Raw genomic sequence first — 14,665 nt, 5'->3', positions numbered from 1 at the left:
GGGGAGACAGCATGACAGACACTGTCACCTATGTGTGAGAGAGATGCATTTTCCCCCTTTACACTGACCCAACTCTAAGTACATTGCCTTTTTAAGTAGCTCAGCAACTTGACAGTCCCTGCTACCCTCTGGCTCTAACATACCATTGCTCCAGATAAACCCAAAGTCCTCTAAACAGGCATGAAGAGGGTAAAGGTTAAACACTTCCTTAAGAAGAGGGATAAATTACCTCACCTTTCTTTTATAAAGAGGACAGCCTACCTTCAATACCAGGAGAGACTCCATACCCCCAGTTCAAGTGTGGCTGGAGTTCATGGATAATGTCTGTTGGCATCAACCATACTGATAGCTAGGTGTGCTCTGAAGCTGTTGATGCAAGGGGTGGGTCTGAACCCTGCAAGAAGAGAAGAAACCTTTCACTTCCTGCACTGGCAGTACTGCACCACAAGACTGCCTCACACAAACCTGAACATAACCTAGAGCAGGGATCTCAAATCACTGTGATGACTAGTACATGGGCCTGAGGGTCACATTACTGACACCTTTTCATACAAAGATACAAAAGTTCACCACTCCACCCCTTCAATGGGGCCCTATCTCTTCCCACCCCTTCCCCAAAGTCCCTGCCCCTATTCCAACCTCAGCCCCACCTCTTCACATCCTGGAAAGTCCTAAACACCACCCAGCAGCTGTTTGGCAGCAGGAAGTGCTGGGAGATAGGTGGAGAAGCAGAGACATGGCCCACTTCAGGGGGGTGAGGGGAGCTATGGAGAGCTGTAGGAAACAACTCTGCATGGTTGAGATCCATAGCCTAGAGTCAGGAGTCCTTCCCACTCCATCTGCCAGACTCAAATATTCTTGACCTGGCTATCTACAGAGTTGCCAGTCCTTTCAGTCCCAGTATTGTCCAGGGATATTCCTACACCAGTGTTGTCAGATGCCAATTCTGAATACCAGTCACTGCTGAGGCTCTAAGAACAACAGCTCACCGCTTACTGGTTCCTTCCCTTAGAGTGTCATAAGGCAGCTGGTACCATCAGTTCCACCAGTGGAGTCAGGCAACTCCTATTCCTCCAATGAACAGGAAGTGATACCAGAAGTTTCACTAACAGTCCTGAGGTGAGAAATGGACCCTGATAGGGCTTCCAGAGCTTTCCCAATGCCACTACATCCCCACACAGAACATTATTGGCCTAATGACCAGTGATTCCCCCATAGAGTCCTCCTAATCCATATGATCCCACTCACTGGTCATCTTAATTCCTTAAATCCATAAGAGTTCTAAATTACAAAGACCCTGGGCAATGCTTTAGACAAATCACCACCCGGAGAGGAGTTTCAGGCCCCTCTGCCCCCAGAAGATTTTGAGGAAGAACCACCACTACCACCCACGCTACTGGCAGCACTTTCTTTTTCCCAGATGAGGCAGTGGCACCAGCCTCACCTTTACCACTAGATTATTATAAACAGTATCAGGACCTCTTTAGGAAAATTGCAGATATCCTCCAGAGAGATCTGGAGAGTGTTCAATCCATAAGCTTTTGGAGATCTTCTCAAAATGAAGGAAACTTGTTTGCAGCCCTCAATCAGAAGGAAGCCTACTTTCATATAGACATTCATCTGGCACACAGGAGATTCCTGCACTTCACAGTGGTTCAGGAATACTTTCAATACAGGGCTCTTCACTTCAGCTTAGTGGTAGCACTGGGTTTTTACAAAGTTTCTCTCTGTGGTAGCTGTGTATCTGCAGCACCAAGGCAGCATAGTATTTCCTCAACAATTGGCTGCTCAAGGGACAGCCATACCAGGAGGTGCAGAGGGCTGTCCTCTCCTCACTTGATCTCTTTCACTTGTTGGGGCTTCAAGCAAATCTAAAAAAGTCCACTTTGACCTATATCAGATTTTATCTGCGTGAGTCTGAATTCAATTTCAGCCAAAGCATACTTACTCCTAGACAGATTCCTCATGATGAGGGATCTCAGTGCCCAAACTCCGACTCAGCCCCCAGACAACAGTCTGGTTCTGTCTGGTCCTTCTAGGTGACATGGCTGCCTGTACCTATGCAGAGGCATATGCAGAAATTTAAATTTGACCACTTTTGGTGGGGCCAGTTCTGTATCCCCACCACAGCTTCAGGGCTGGAGGAACTGTTAGCTCTAGCCTTGGGGCCACGGCGGCGGAGTTCTATGCTCATGCCAATTGTTGTGGGCATGGCCCCTTCCTCCCCATGCCTATGTGATACCTTTTGTGAGACTTCACCTCTGTTGCCTCCAAGCATGGCTGCAGTCTACATGCCAAGCAGGCACACCCTGGACAAAACAAGTTTTTCCTCCCTCAGTGTCCTCACATCCCTCACTTGGTAGGAAAACAGACTATGTAGGGATTCCCTTCATCCCTCTATCAGCCACAAAGACACTTACGGATACCTCCCTACTGGCCTAGGGAGACCTGGGTGACAATATAGCTAAGCGTGCTTGGACTCCACCAGAATCCAAACTACACATCAATCTTCTTGAGCTTCAGGCACTTTGTGAAGCCTGCAAGAGGTTTCTACCCTTTCATCCAGTGCACACGTCCAAATCATGTCAGACAACATCATTATAGTACATTATATAAATAAGCAGGAAGGAGCAAAGTCTTCCCTACTCCGCATGGTGCGATCAAACTCTGGAACTGGTGCATCTGACATCAGATCACCCTCTCAACAGTTCACCTACTAAGAGTAGTAAACACCTTAGCAGAAGCCTGAGGAGGCATTTCCATCAGGATCACAAATGGGAGCTCCCCTTTTTAGTGGCACAGCATTATCTAGCAGTGGGGTTTCCCATCCTGGGACCTCTTGTAACCCAAACAAGAAATGCCCAGATAACTTCTCCTGAGCCACCCAGCGGCACAACTCCAAAGGGGACTATGTACTCTGGTACTATGGTCGGATCCACTCACATACGCCTTTCCTTCCATTCCTCTATTATTTTGCATCCTCAGAAATGTCAGGCAGGACAAGGCGAAAGTAATCCTGGTAGTACCTTCGTGACTGAGATAGTTTTGGTTCACCACCACCCTGCAGATAGCCGCTCACCTATGCATACATCTACAACCACTCCCACAAGTACTATCTCAGAACAGGGGCAGAACTAACCATCCCAACCTGGCCTCTATCCGGCAGACTGGTTTTTGGATGATTAACAGATTTAGAGATCATGCTCTGAGCAGGACAATCCATCCTCAAACAACAGGAGACCCTCTACAGGAAAGTACTGTGTAGCCAAATGGAAGTTGTTCTACCTCTGGTGTCAACAGCATAACCTCTCTAGAAGAGTCTGGGATCCCTTTTATTCTGGACTACGTTCTTTCCTTGAAGACATCAGGTTCACCTGTCAGTTTGCTCCATGTGCATCTGGCAGCTATCAACGCCTTCCTTCTCCGATGGAGAACTCCATCTTTACCCATCTCACAACAGTGTGAAGTTCCTGAAAGGCATCATCAGAGCCTTTCCATCAGTATTACAACCTGCACTGGCCAGGGACATGAACTTGGTACTCTCAGCACTTTTGAACCCACCATTCGAGCCTCTGGCCTCCTGGTCTTTTTTGTACCTCTCTGTGAAAACAGCTTTTCTAATGGCTATCACCTCTGCTAGAGGAGTGGGTGAGTTTGAGGTCCTCCTGGCGGACCCTCCCTACACCATGTTTCACAGGGATAAAGTGTCCTTGAGATTGCATCCCGAGTTCATCTCGAAGGTTCCTTCTGAATTTCACCTGAATCAGACTGTTCATTTGCCCATTTTCTATTTAAAACCTCATAATAAACAGGGAGGACAAAAAGCTCCACTCTTCAGATGTCCACAGAGCTTTAGCCTTCTACTTGCAGAGGACTAAGCCCTTTAGGAAGTCTCTGTTCTCAGCGATGGAAACAAATAGTCTTGAAGAAAGCAGCTCTCCCCATAGACTCGAGATGGATTTCAGGGTCTATTATCTTTTGTGAGATTATGAAGCCCCTTCCCTTCCAGCTTCAAGGCACACACTACTAGAGCACAAGCTGTCTCGGTGGCTTCCCTGCAGGGAGTTCGCCTCTTTCAATTTTGTAGTATGACAACTTGGGGGGTTATTTGCATCATTACTAGGCATTACGCCCATGTTTAAACTTCATCTGGAATGCCTCCTTTGGTTCAGTGATCTTGCAATCGAAGATGCAGCTTCCTCGCCCCCTTCTCCACAATGAGTACTACTTGGGAGTCACCCACTGTGAATATCCATAGGGCCCAGCACTCAAATAAATGAAGGTTACTTACCTTATAGAAACTGGAGATCTTAGAGATGTGTAGTCCCCATGGGTACATTCCATGACATGTCCTCCTTCCCTGCTGTTCAGAGTCAGACCATCTCCCAATTCACAGTGGAGCAGGAACTGGAGAGGCCGTCAGTCTACAGCACCCCTTATACTCTCAGTTCAGTGGAGACACAGGTACAGACCAACAAACAGTGCTATTGAAAAAGTATCCAATCTCAGGAACAGGGAGCACATGTATACCCACAGTGAATACCCTTGAGGATGACATCTCCAAGAACTCTAGTTACTATATGGTAAGTAACCTTTATTTTCCAACCATTGGATCTCATGTCTTTTTCTGCTAGATTAAAGAGCTCTCTACTATTAGAAATTTCTTGTAGACTGATCAGGTTACCTCTTAGCCATCTTTTGAATGAACAAAATAGATGGAAATTCTTAAACCTCTCGGTATATAAGGCATGTTTTCTAGACCTCAGCTCGTTCTTATAGCTCTTTGCTGAACCACTTCTACTTTTTCAACTTTTTTATTTTTTAGGGTGGACCCCAGAACTGAACACAGTATTCCAATAATGGTCTCACTATGCTTTATACAGCAGAAATATCACCTTCCTAATCCTACTTGATGTTCCCATTTACATATCCAAGAATCCCACTCTACTCCCTCTGACAGATGTCAGAAAGATTAGGTATTAAAACTGAGGTCACCATGTGTAACTGGAGCGTTAACTGAACCCAACAAGAAGCTGCACAATCCTAAGTGTTACTGACACTCAGACCAACCATGTGGAAAGGATCCTCCCCATCCCAAGGTTAAGAAGATTAGAAGAAACTGAAAAGAAATCTCACCAAGATTCTATTTCCACTTCTGTTTCTTTAATATAGTAACTGTAGGTTTTCTGACTAAGTCTACACATTCTAGTGAGACCTCAAGTAACCATATTTTAGATTGCAACTCCTTTATAAATCCAAGCAAATTAACCTAAGAGAAATTGAAAACAATACCTTTAAGCAATTTTTTTAATAGTCTAAAATTGTCCCTTTTTTAACCAATTCATTCGAACAAGATTAACCAAACTCTTAAAGTGCCTTAAAAACAAGTGCATCCTTGAAAGTGTGATAAATGAGTTAGATACTAAAGAACTTGACGATCGAAATACAAAAGGAGCGCTTAAAAACGATAAAGTAATTGCAGAGAAACTAATTGGATTCTTTGCTTCAGTCTTCACGGCTGAGGATGTTACGGAGATTCCCAAACCTGAGCTGGCTTTTGTAGGTGACAAATCTGAGGAACTGTCACAGATTGAAGTGTCACTAGAGGAGGTTTTGGAATTAATTGATAAACTCAACATTAACAAGTCACCGGGACCCGAAGGCATTCACCCAAGAGTTCTGAAAGAACTCAAATGTGAAGTTGTGGAACTATTAACTAAGGTTTGTAACCGGTCCTTTAAATAGACTTTGGTACCCAATGACTGGAAGTTAGCTAATGTAACACCAATATTTAAAAAGGGCTCTAGAGGTGATCCCGGCAATTAGAGACCGGTAAGTCTAACGTCAGTACCGGGCAAATTAGTCGAAACAATAGTTAAGAATAAAATTGTCAGACACATAGGAAAAACTGTTGAGCAATAGTCAACATGGTTTCTGTAAAGGGAAATCGTGTCTTACTAATCTATTAGAGTTCTTTGGAGGGGTCAACAAACATGTGGACAAGGGGGATCCAGTGGACATAGTGTACTTAGATTTCCAGAAAGCCTTTGACAAGGTCCCTCACCAAAGGCTCTTATGTAAATTTAGCTGTCATGGGATAAAAGGGAAGGTCCTTCCATGAATTGAAAACTGGTTAAAAGACAGGGAACAAAGGGTAGGAATTAATGGTAAATTCTCAGAGAGGGGTAACTAGTGGTGTTCCCCAAGGGTCAGTCCTAGGACCAATCCTATTCAATTTATTCATAAATGATCTGGAGAAAGGGGTAAACAGTGAGGTGGCCAAGTTTGCAGATGATACTAAACTACTCAAGATAGTTAAGACCAAAGCAGATTGTGGAGAACTTCAAAAAGATTTCACAAAACTAAGTGATTGGGCAACAAAAGGGCAAATGAAATTTAATGAGGATAAATATAAAGTAATGCACATTGGAAAAAATAACCCAACTATACATACAATAAGATGGGGGCTAATTTAGCTACGAGTCAGGAAAAAGATCTTGGAGTCATCGTGGATAGTTCTCTGAAGATGTCCACGCAGTGTGCAGAGGCGCTCAAAAAAAGCAAACAGGATGTTTGGAATCATTAAAAAGGGGATAGAGAATAAGACTGAGAATATATTATTGCCCTTATATAAATCCATGGTACGCCCAGGGGTGAGCTGGAGCCGGTTCGCACCGGTTCGCGCGAACCGTTGTTAAATTTAGAAGCGCCTTTAGAACCGCTTGTTAACTAGCTTCCCTGCGAGGGAAGCTTTGATGGGCTCAGCCTGGGAAGCCTGTAATTCCTCCTCCCGGCCGCAGGGGGGCGCTGCGCTGCACTACGGGAGCCATGTGGGCTGCCTCCTGGCCCTGTTGCTGCTCCTGCTCTTTGGACCTCTGGCCCTGGGGCTCCTGCTGCTGCTTGGTGAGTCCCCGGCTGCGTCCTGCTGCTCCCAGCCCCCCCCCCCGTGTGAGTATCTGCGCCCCTCCCCCGCCTTCCCTGCCACAGCCACCCCCCTGCCCGCAGCCACCCCCAGCCACCCCCCTGCCCCCAGCCGCCCTCCGCCCGCAGCCACCCCCAGCCACCCCCCTGCCCGCAGCCGCCCCCTGCCCGCAGCCAGCCCCTGCCCCCAGCCAGCCCCTGCCCACAGCCGCCCGCAGCCAGTCCCTGCCCGCAGCCAGCCCCTGCCCACAGCCGCCCCCTGCCCCACCTCCTGCCCACAGCCACCCACAGCCGCCCTCTGCCCGCAGCCAGCCCTTGCCACAGCCAGCCTCTGCCCGCAGCCAGCCTCTGCCTGCAGCCCCTGCCACAGCCACCCCCTGCCTGCAGCCACCCCCTGCCCACAGCCGCCCGCAGCCACCCCCTGCCCACAGCCACCCGCAGCCCGCCCGTCTGCATCACCTGCCCACAGCCAGCCCGTGTCACTCCCTGCCTCCAGCTAGCCCTGCCCCACGCCCCTATCTGCAGCCAGCCCCACATCCACTGGTGCCCTGCAGTTCCCAGGGCAGTAACCCTGCACACCTGCTTCAATGAGGGGGGGCAGGGAGCAGCTGGGACCCACACATGTGCACACCCTAGAGTGACCAGACAGCAAGTGTGAAAAATCGGGACGGGGGTGAGGGGTAATAGGAGCCTATATAAGAAAAAGACCCAAAAATTGAGACTGTCCCTGATCACCACCCACACATGTGAAACGGAGCTCATTTCTAGTTCAGCCCCATCTTTTTAAAAAAGAACTTTAGGTAGGGTTAAAATACATCTGTATTTTCCTGGACATGTCAGGTTTTTCGGTTCTTAATCACCTCCTGGGAAAATATGGACGTATGGTAACCCTATTGGTACAAAAAATACATGCTGTCGCACATCCCTTAAATCAGAACTTTTTATAGGGAACCCGTTGTTAAATCAGAACTTTTTATAGGGAACCCGTTGTTAAGATTTTGGCAGCTCATCACTGGGTACGCCCACATCTTGAATACTGTGTACAGATGTGGTCTCCTCACCTCAAAAAAGATATTCTAGCACTAGAAAAGGTTCAGAAAAGGGCAACTAAAATGATTAGGGGTTTGGAGAGGGTCCCATATGAGGAAAGATTAAAGAGGCTAGGACTCTTCAGCTTGGAAAAGAGGAGACTAAGGGGGGATATGATAGAGGTATATAAAATCATGAGTGATGTTGAGAAAGCGGATAAGGAAAAGTTATTTACTTATTCCCATAATACAAGAACTAGGGGTCACCAAATGAAATTAATAGGCAGCAGGTTTAAAACAAATAAAAGGAAATTCTTCTTCACGCAGCGCACAGTCAACTTGTGGAATTCCTTACCTGAGGAGGTTGTGAAGGCTAGGACTATAACAGCTTTTAAAAGAAAACTGGATAAATTCATGGTGGTTAAGTCCATAAATGGCTATTAGCCAGGATGGGTAAAGAATGGTGTCCCTAGCCTCTGTTTGTCAGAGGATGGAGATAGATGGCAGGAGAGTGATCACTTGATCATTGCCTGTTAGGTTCACTCCCTCTGGCATTGGCCACTGTCGGTAGACAGATACTGGGCTAGATGGACCTTTGGTCTGACCCAGTACGGCCGTTCTTATGATGATCATAAGTAAACATAGTAAGAAACCTTGATAATTTGCATTATTCTTTGACATAACTGTTGAGCCTCATGTCTGATAATTGCTTGCAAGACAGTATTGTGTATGTGTAGCACACCTACAACATTGGTTTGATTACATGAGTGGTCAACTGTTGATTGTACACTAATGTGGTTCTGGGTGGATTAATAAATTACAGATTAGATAAGAATAAGCAAGTATCCTGATTTGAGAATACTATTCAAGTTAAAAGTTGACCTGAAAAGAACCCAGTATTAATATTAGTCAGCTAACACTCCCAGGACTCAGTAAAAAGGGGTTATTTTCTATTACATTCCATTCTATATTGGTTATAACACTTATTCAATTGACAAACATAGTTTGTTAGATTTCAGCAAATTTATAAAAACTGACCTCCTTTCTGCCAAATTATGTAAGCACGAAAGGAGGACTAGTATACATTGTGATTCCTTATTACTGGCCATCAGGGCCTAGTATTACTACCAACTTTAGGATAGCATACACCCATTAATTCATTTACCTCCTGAAGGAATAGAAGTTAGTAGCAGTAAGAGATTTTGCAGAGGGTCACACAGGTTTCAGGCATGATCTCCATGCTTCATAGGAAGTGTCAGATGAGGGTAAGAAAGTAAGAAGTGATGTTTGTTCTGGACGTTCACAACAGTAAGAGGTACAACTTTTTGGGAAACCTTCATTAAAGTAAGGTTTCAGAGTAGCAGCCGTGTTAGTCTGTAGCCGCAAAAAGAACAGGAGTGCTTGTGGCACCTTAGAGACTAACAAATTTATTTCAGCATAAGCTTTCGTGGGCTACAGCTCACTTCTTCGGATGCATAGAATGGAACACACTGACAGGAGATGAAAAGGTGGAAGTATGCATACCAACTGGAAGAGTCCAATCAATTGAGATGAGCTATCATCAGCAGGAGGAAAAAAAAAAAAAGAACAACCTTTGAAGTGATAATAGATGACCCATAGAAAGCGTGAGGAGAACTTAACATAGGGAAACAGATTCAATTAGTGTAATGACCCAACCATTCCCAGTCTCTGTTTAAGCCGGAGTTAATTGTATCTAATTTGCATATTAATTCAAGTTCAGCAGTCTCTCTTTGGAGTCTGTTTTTGAAATTTTTTTGTTGCAAGATTGCCACCTTCAAGTCTGTCACTGAGTGGTTAGAGAGGTTGAAATGTTCTCCCACTGGTTTTGAATGTTATGATTCCTGATGTCAGATTTGTGTCCATTTATTCTTTTGCATAGAGACTGTCCGGTTTGGCTAATGTACATGGCAGAGGGGCATTGCTGGCACATGGCATATATCATGTTGGTATATGCCCCTGGGGCTTGTTCACCTGCACATCTATGCATCCGATGAACTGGGCTGTAGCCCACAAAAGCTTATGCTGAAATAAATTTGTTAGTCTCTAAGGTGCCACAAGTACTCCTGTTCTTTTTTCATTAAAGTAAGTTTTTCATTCTGTCTTTTATACTTATCATTCAATCTTCTTAGTGCTTTTATTTCTACTCTCTTCCCTTCTTTAAATTTTGTGATACATTTCTTAAAGCAGCCCATATCGAGATGTTCCAATATTCAGGGAGGGGAAAGGCACACACACACCAGGACACTCAACTCCACTATTTCTGCCTTTTCCCCTCCATACAAGAACAGCAGCTACACTGAATTATACATATACATAAACAGTATTATGAAAAAAAGATGATTTGCTGACAAAATTTCTGATGAGAAATCTAGCATAACTGCTCATAAAAGCAACAGTAAGCAAAGTTCTACTTAACCTCATATGCAGATACCATGTATATATGCACGTACAACTAGAGAAAATATTTAAAGCATGACTCCGTAGTATTAAATGCATTAAATGTCCATGCTGTTTTTTTAAAAGGCTAATCAATTCAATGTGGTGGTGCTTCAGAAAATGTCAAGCCACTATCTCTAGTGATCTGTACTAAAGAAGATGACTTCTGAGTCTGCAGAGCATTCTGTAATTATAATTTTTTTTTACATTTTTATTAATCCTAATAAAATCTTGTTAATTTTCAAATTCCTAATAATTCTTTAGACAAGGAGCCAATATGAATACTTTCAATAGATGTTAAAAATTCTTACAGAGTAATCAGGACAAAAATATATATATATTCTTTTGAAAACAAAAATACAAGGAGTTTTAATGAACAACTGGCTGGATTTCTGATAAACAGGGTTCCTCAATTATTTCTTACTTACAAGTTTTTTTTGTTTTAAATAAATAGAAATATAGAGTTACAGGACTACAGCATTTCATACATGGACTTTGGGTACAATTTTCAGAAGTGCATAAGTCCCAATGACTTAGGAAAATGAGACTCAGGACTCTAAGTTATTTAGGCACTTCTGAAAATTCTACCCTTCATGACTTCAATATTCTGTGGTCATTGTTGTGAAGTATGAACTTCGCTTGGGCTTTGTTTTAGACCCAAGAGTTCCGTTTTCAGTTCTCCAGGCTTAGGCGGAATTTCAGGTATAGTCTATAAAATAAATAAACAAACAAAGAGAGGTCAGTGCTCAAAATCTGTGACTGAGATATAGAAAACGGAGCTAAACAAAACAGAAAATTAGACATCCCCTGAGAGGCAGAAAAAAACCACTACATTCAAGTTACAATTTTGTCTCCCTCTTTCTTGAGCTAATTGTAGACTGATCTCTAGCATCAAACAAATTTCTTTCTAATTCAGCTTCAACTTCTTGCAGCTGGCAATTTGATTTTAGTCCTTTGAAACAACTTGATCTTGGGGGAGGTGGGGAATACCTTTTCTAAGGAACCCTTCCCACAGTGCTAAATTCCATTCCAGGGATGGAGATGAGCCACTGAAACCTGGTTATTTTATAGGACATTATAAGTGTGGCTGGCGTTTTAGTTACTAGTGATCTGGAGTGGACTGTGTTTTCACCATCTCCCTTAAGAATATAGCTCAAACTGATGTGGCAATACATGAAGATTAAGGGAAGGATACATGGTTTCCTGATAAGCAGCTGTCTCACTTCAGTTAAGTCATCCACCTTTGTAACCGCCATTCCAGTTAACCTGGTCAGGGTGCATGTGCATAAGGACTCCCAAAGATACCATATTCTCCCACCATTTTCAAATTGTAAGTGCTTGGCCACAGGAACAAGAACCTCTTCTACTCTTCAGAAGAGGAAAGTAGCTGTATTACATGGCCAGTATACATTTAAATTGCCAAAGGGAGCTTCAGATTACATGCCAAACAGGGGTGATAGTGGAAATTCACATCCTCACCAGCCCTCACACTGGTCTTGAAGATGAAACACCTACACTGGGGGGAAAAAACCCTTCATATTATTTAACCTTTGCTGCTTTTAAAGCTATAAGCTCTTAGAGTTTTCGCTAGTTTAAATAACTACAGATGAGCATTTTGTACAGCTATACGTTTTGTTTTGTCATTATATGTCAAAGAAACTATTTCATAAAATTACTATATACTTCCTAATTATTAATCTACTGGTAGGAAAAGTATCAGTCTAAAACTGGGAAGATTCTTCAAATATAAAATTTTTCTTTTTAAAGAATTCCTATTTTGAAAAGGGCATTGTGAAACTGGTCTTTTGTTTCCTCTACTAGAAGGCAGAGCTACCCCACCACTTTTTGAAATAAAGTTACACAAGCTTAAACAACAAAAGCTCTACAGACAGACAGAGTGGGATGGCTTATAGCTTGCAGAAGCTGTAGGGCAATGGTTCGAGTTTAAACCAGGTCACCAGTTAGCATCTGACGGCTGTTGGATTAAGAAATCGGTTCAAATGAAACCACCCTGTACCTAGTGATTGCAATGTGGACACATCTACTACCACCACAACTGGTACTTTTGTCAGCAGCATTATGAGAGAAGCCAAAGATCTAATAGGCATGGAAACAGATCTAATAGGCATGGAAACCCTCGAAGGATTGCCTCTAGATCAGGGAGAAGGAATACTGGTGGGACCCTGTGGAGTACCCTGTGCTGGTATTGCCATAATATGCCAAAACATCACTCTCCAGGACTGCAGATTTGAAGTATTAAATTCAGTTTCTTTTTAATGTATTTGCTTTGAACAGCAAAATGTTGATTCTATTTCCTCTCCTTTTTTGGGAAAGGTGGAAGACTAAATAGAAAGAGCGTGTGATATTACAGTGTGAGCATAAATAGATCCATCTGAGAAGATAATAAAGGCTCAGTTACCACTGCGTGAATAAGACAGCACCTGTTTATATGGGAGCCACACTTTGCATCTGCACAGCTGTGGTAATAGTAGATTATGCTAATGTATAAACAAGGCAACAAAGCCATGTTAATTTCAGCTCCATTTTTTGGAAGCAAAGGAATATTGTGGGAAGAGGGAATGTTTTCCTAACATAAAAGGGACAAAGGAAGAAAAAAAGAGGTTGTAAGAGTCAAGAGCTCGGAAAAATATAGAAGGTAAAATGCAAGCTGTAAGAATCAGATGTCAAACCACTGCATTACTTTTTCTAACATTTGATTTGCATAGATTTTTCACCCCTTGAATCTCTAGACAAAGCAAACTACAAATCTCTACCAAAACTGTAGTATTTCACCTGATTTAGGATTGAATTAATTCACAAAAATTTCACATGCTTTCCACCCAAATCATAAGTAGATCCAACTTTGCCCAAAAGTTCACTTCTGAGCTTTAGGTCTTAATAAAACAAGTTTACTTTTTCCTGGTTCTGTGTCTAATGCCTTTAAAAATGAAGATTATATACTTTCAGGTCCTGGAAAAAGTACCACCTCTGCATGTGGTGTCGTTTTACTACTACAATCTGCTTCCCAACCAAGCTGTGAAAGCAACTAACTGCTGACTCGGATTTAAGCACAAAAAAACCCACCCACCCTCGTGTTGGTATTACTGACTTGGGATTCTAGCTTTTCTAGTCAAGAGTGGAAAAGAATCTTATAACCCCATAGAAAAGGTAACTTTACTCTGACAAAAATACTCCAAGAAGAGTGCCAATTTTCATTGCACATGCAGAATGTTTTACATTCTGGATAAACTAGATAATTTCTTTTAATGTCTGATGCACATTGCTATTAATAACTGAGGAAAAATCCTGAGACATGACTTTCTAGCAGCTTCACATATTTGCTTCTTTTTCCTTATTATTGGACTGACAAACAAGCATATAAACATTTTGAAATAGAAGTATTTTGGTATTTTTGCCACAGTGACCGTAACAATGTCACTAAACAGCATTCCTATAGGAGAAATTTCAAAACACATATTACTTAGCAGTTATAAATGAAATGAAAATCAAAACTTTAAATCACTTACAAGATCAGGTCTGTAATATCTATGCACAACTTCTGCACCTGCAAACATAGCCAATGTACTTGCACTGAGCATTTTCAAGTAGCGAGGCCAAGATACCCCGGCAGGCATGATGACAGCGCTTGAGATTTGAGTACTCCAGTTGACTGAGTGAAGAAGTAGGGGGGAAAAAGTTGCAATAATTAGTATGCCAACTAGCCCATTCTGAAATACAATTCACCCTATTAGAATTTGTTAACAAGAAACTGCGTTTGGTTAAATCACATCCACCTTCGGTAGGAAATGGAGATGGGGACGGGAGGCCTTTTGCGATGGAGCCTTACTTAAAGAGTTTAAAAGCAGGTAAAGAAGAAACAGTGCTTTTAAAATGTTCAAATGTTTTCAACACACTACAGAGGTAACCGCTCCCCCCGTGGACTTCATCCGGTAGGATTCTTTGTCCTTACCCCAAAGGCAACTCCACAACTCTGGAGAGAACCCCACTACCCAACCACGCTACACACACCATCCTTTGCCGGTGATTGAGGCATGGAAAATGCACCTACTTGCACGCAGCAAAGCTCTACTAGGCTGGGCTGACAGCAATTTGGTCTCTGCCCAGGACACATTAGAAGGCGGTCCCGGCTGACAGGCTCTCCGCTCAGAACAGCACCAAGGCCCCAGAGACAAACCAGCCGGCCCGTCCGTCTGCAGCAAAGGAGGAGCTGAGCGACTCTCATCAAATCATGTGACTCA

The 14,665-nt window shown here is 43.2% G+C and overlaps 1 protein-coding gene across 1 annotated transcript; it reads right to left on the bottom strand.

The window, feature by feature from the left end:
• Positions 1-10,593: 10,593 nt before the first annotated feature.
• Positions 10,594-14,648, bottom strand: C1H12orf73 (chromosome 1 C12orf73 homolog). The gene is made up of 3 exons (XM_044987742.1): positions 14,476-14,648; positions 13,934-14,076; positions 10,594-11,115 (listed from the first exon to the last, which is right to left on the bottom strand). Exons 2-3 carry the CDS (start codon positions 14,039-14,041, stop codon positions 11,020-11,022), a joined length of 204 nt encoding a protein of 67 aa, XP_044843677.1. The 5' UTR covers positions 14,042-14,076; positions 14,476-14,648; the 3' UTR covers positions 10,594-11,019.
• Between the last annotated feature and the right edge of the window lie 17 nt (positions 14,649-14,665).

Source organism: Mauremys mutica, chromosome 1 (genome assembly GCF_020497125.1).
Source record: "Mauremys mutica isolate MM-2020 ecotype Southern chromosome 1, ASM2049712v1, whole genome shotgun sequence".
Classification (NCBI taxonomy): domain Eukaryota; kingdom Metazoa; phylum Chordata; order Testudines; family Geoemydidae; genus Mauremys; species Mauremys mutica.
This window is presented reverse-complemented; position numbering and strand designations above follow the sequence as displayed.

Coding starts and splice junctions, on each gene's coding strand:
- C1H12orf73 (XM_044987742.1), bottom strand. CDS start 14,041: ATGCCTGCCGGGGTATCTTGGCCTCGCTACTTGAAAATGCTCAGTGCA. Junction 11,116..13,933: donor GATATTACAGACCTGATCTT/GTAAGTGATTTA, acceptor TTTATTTTATAG/ACTATACCTGAAATTCCGCC.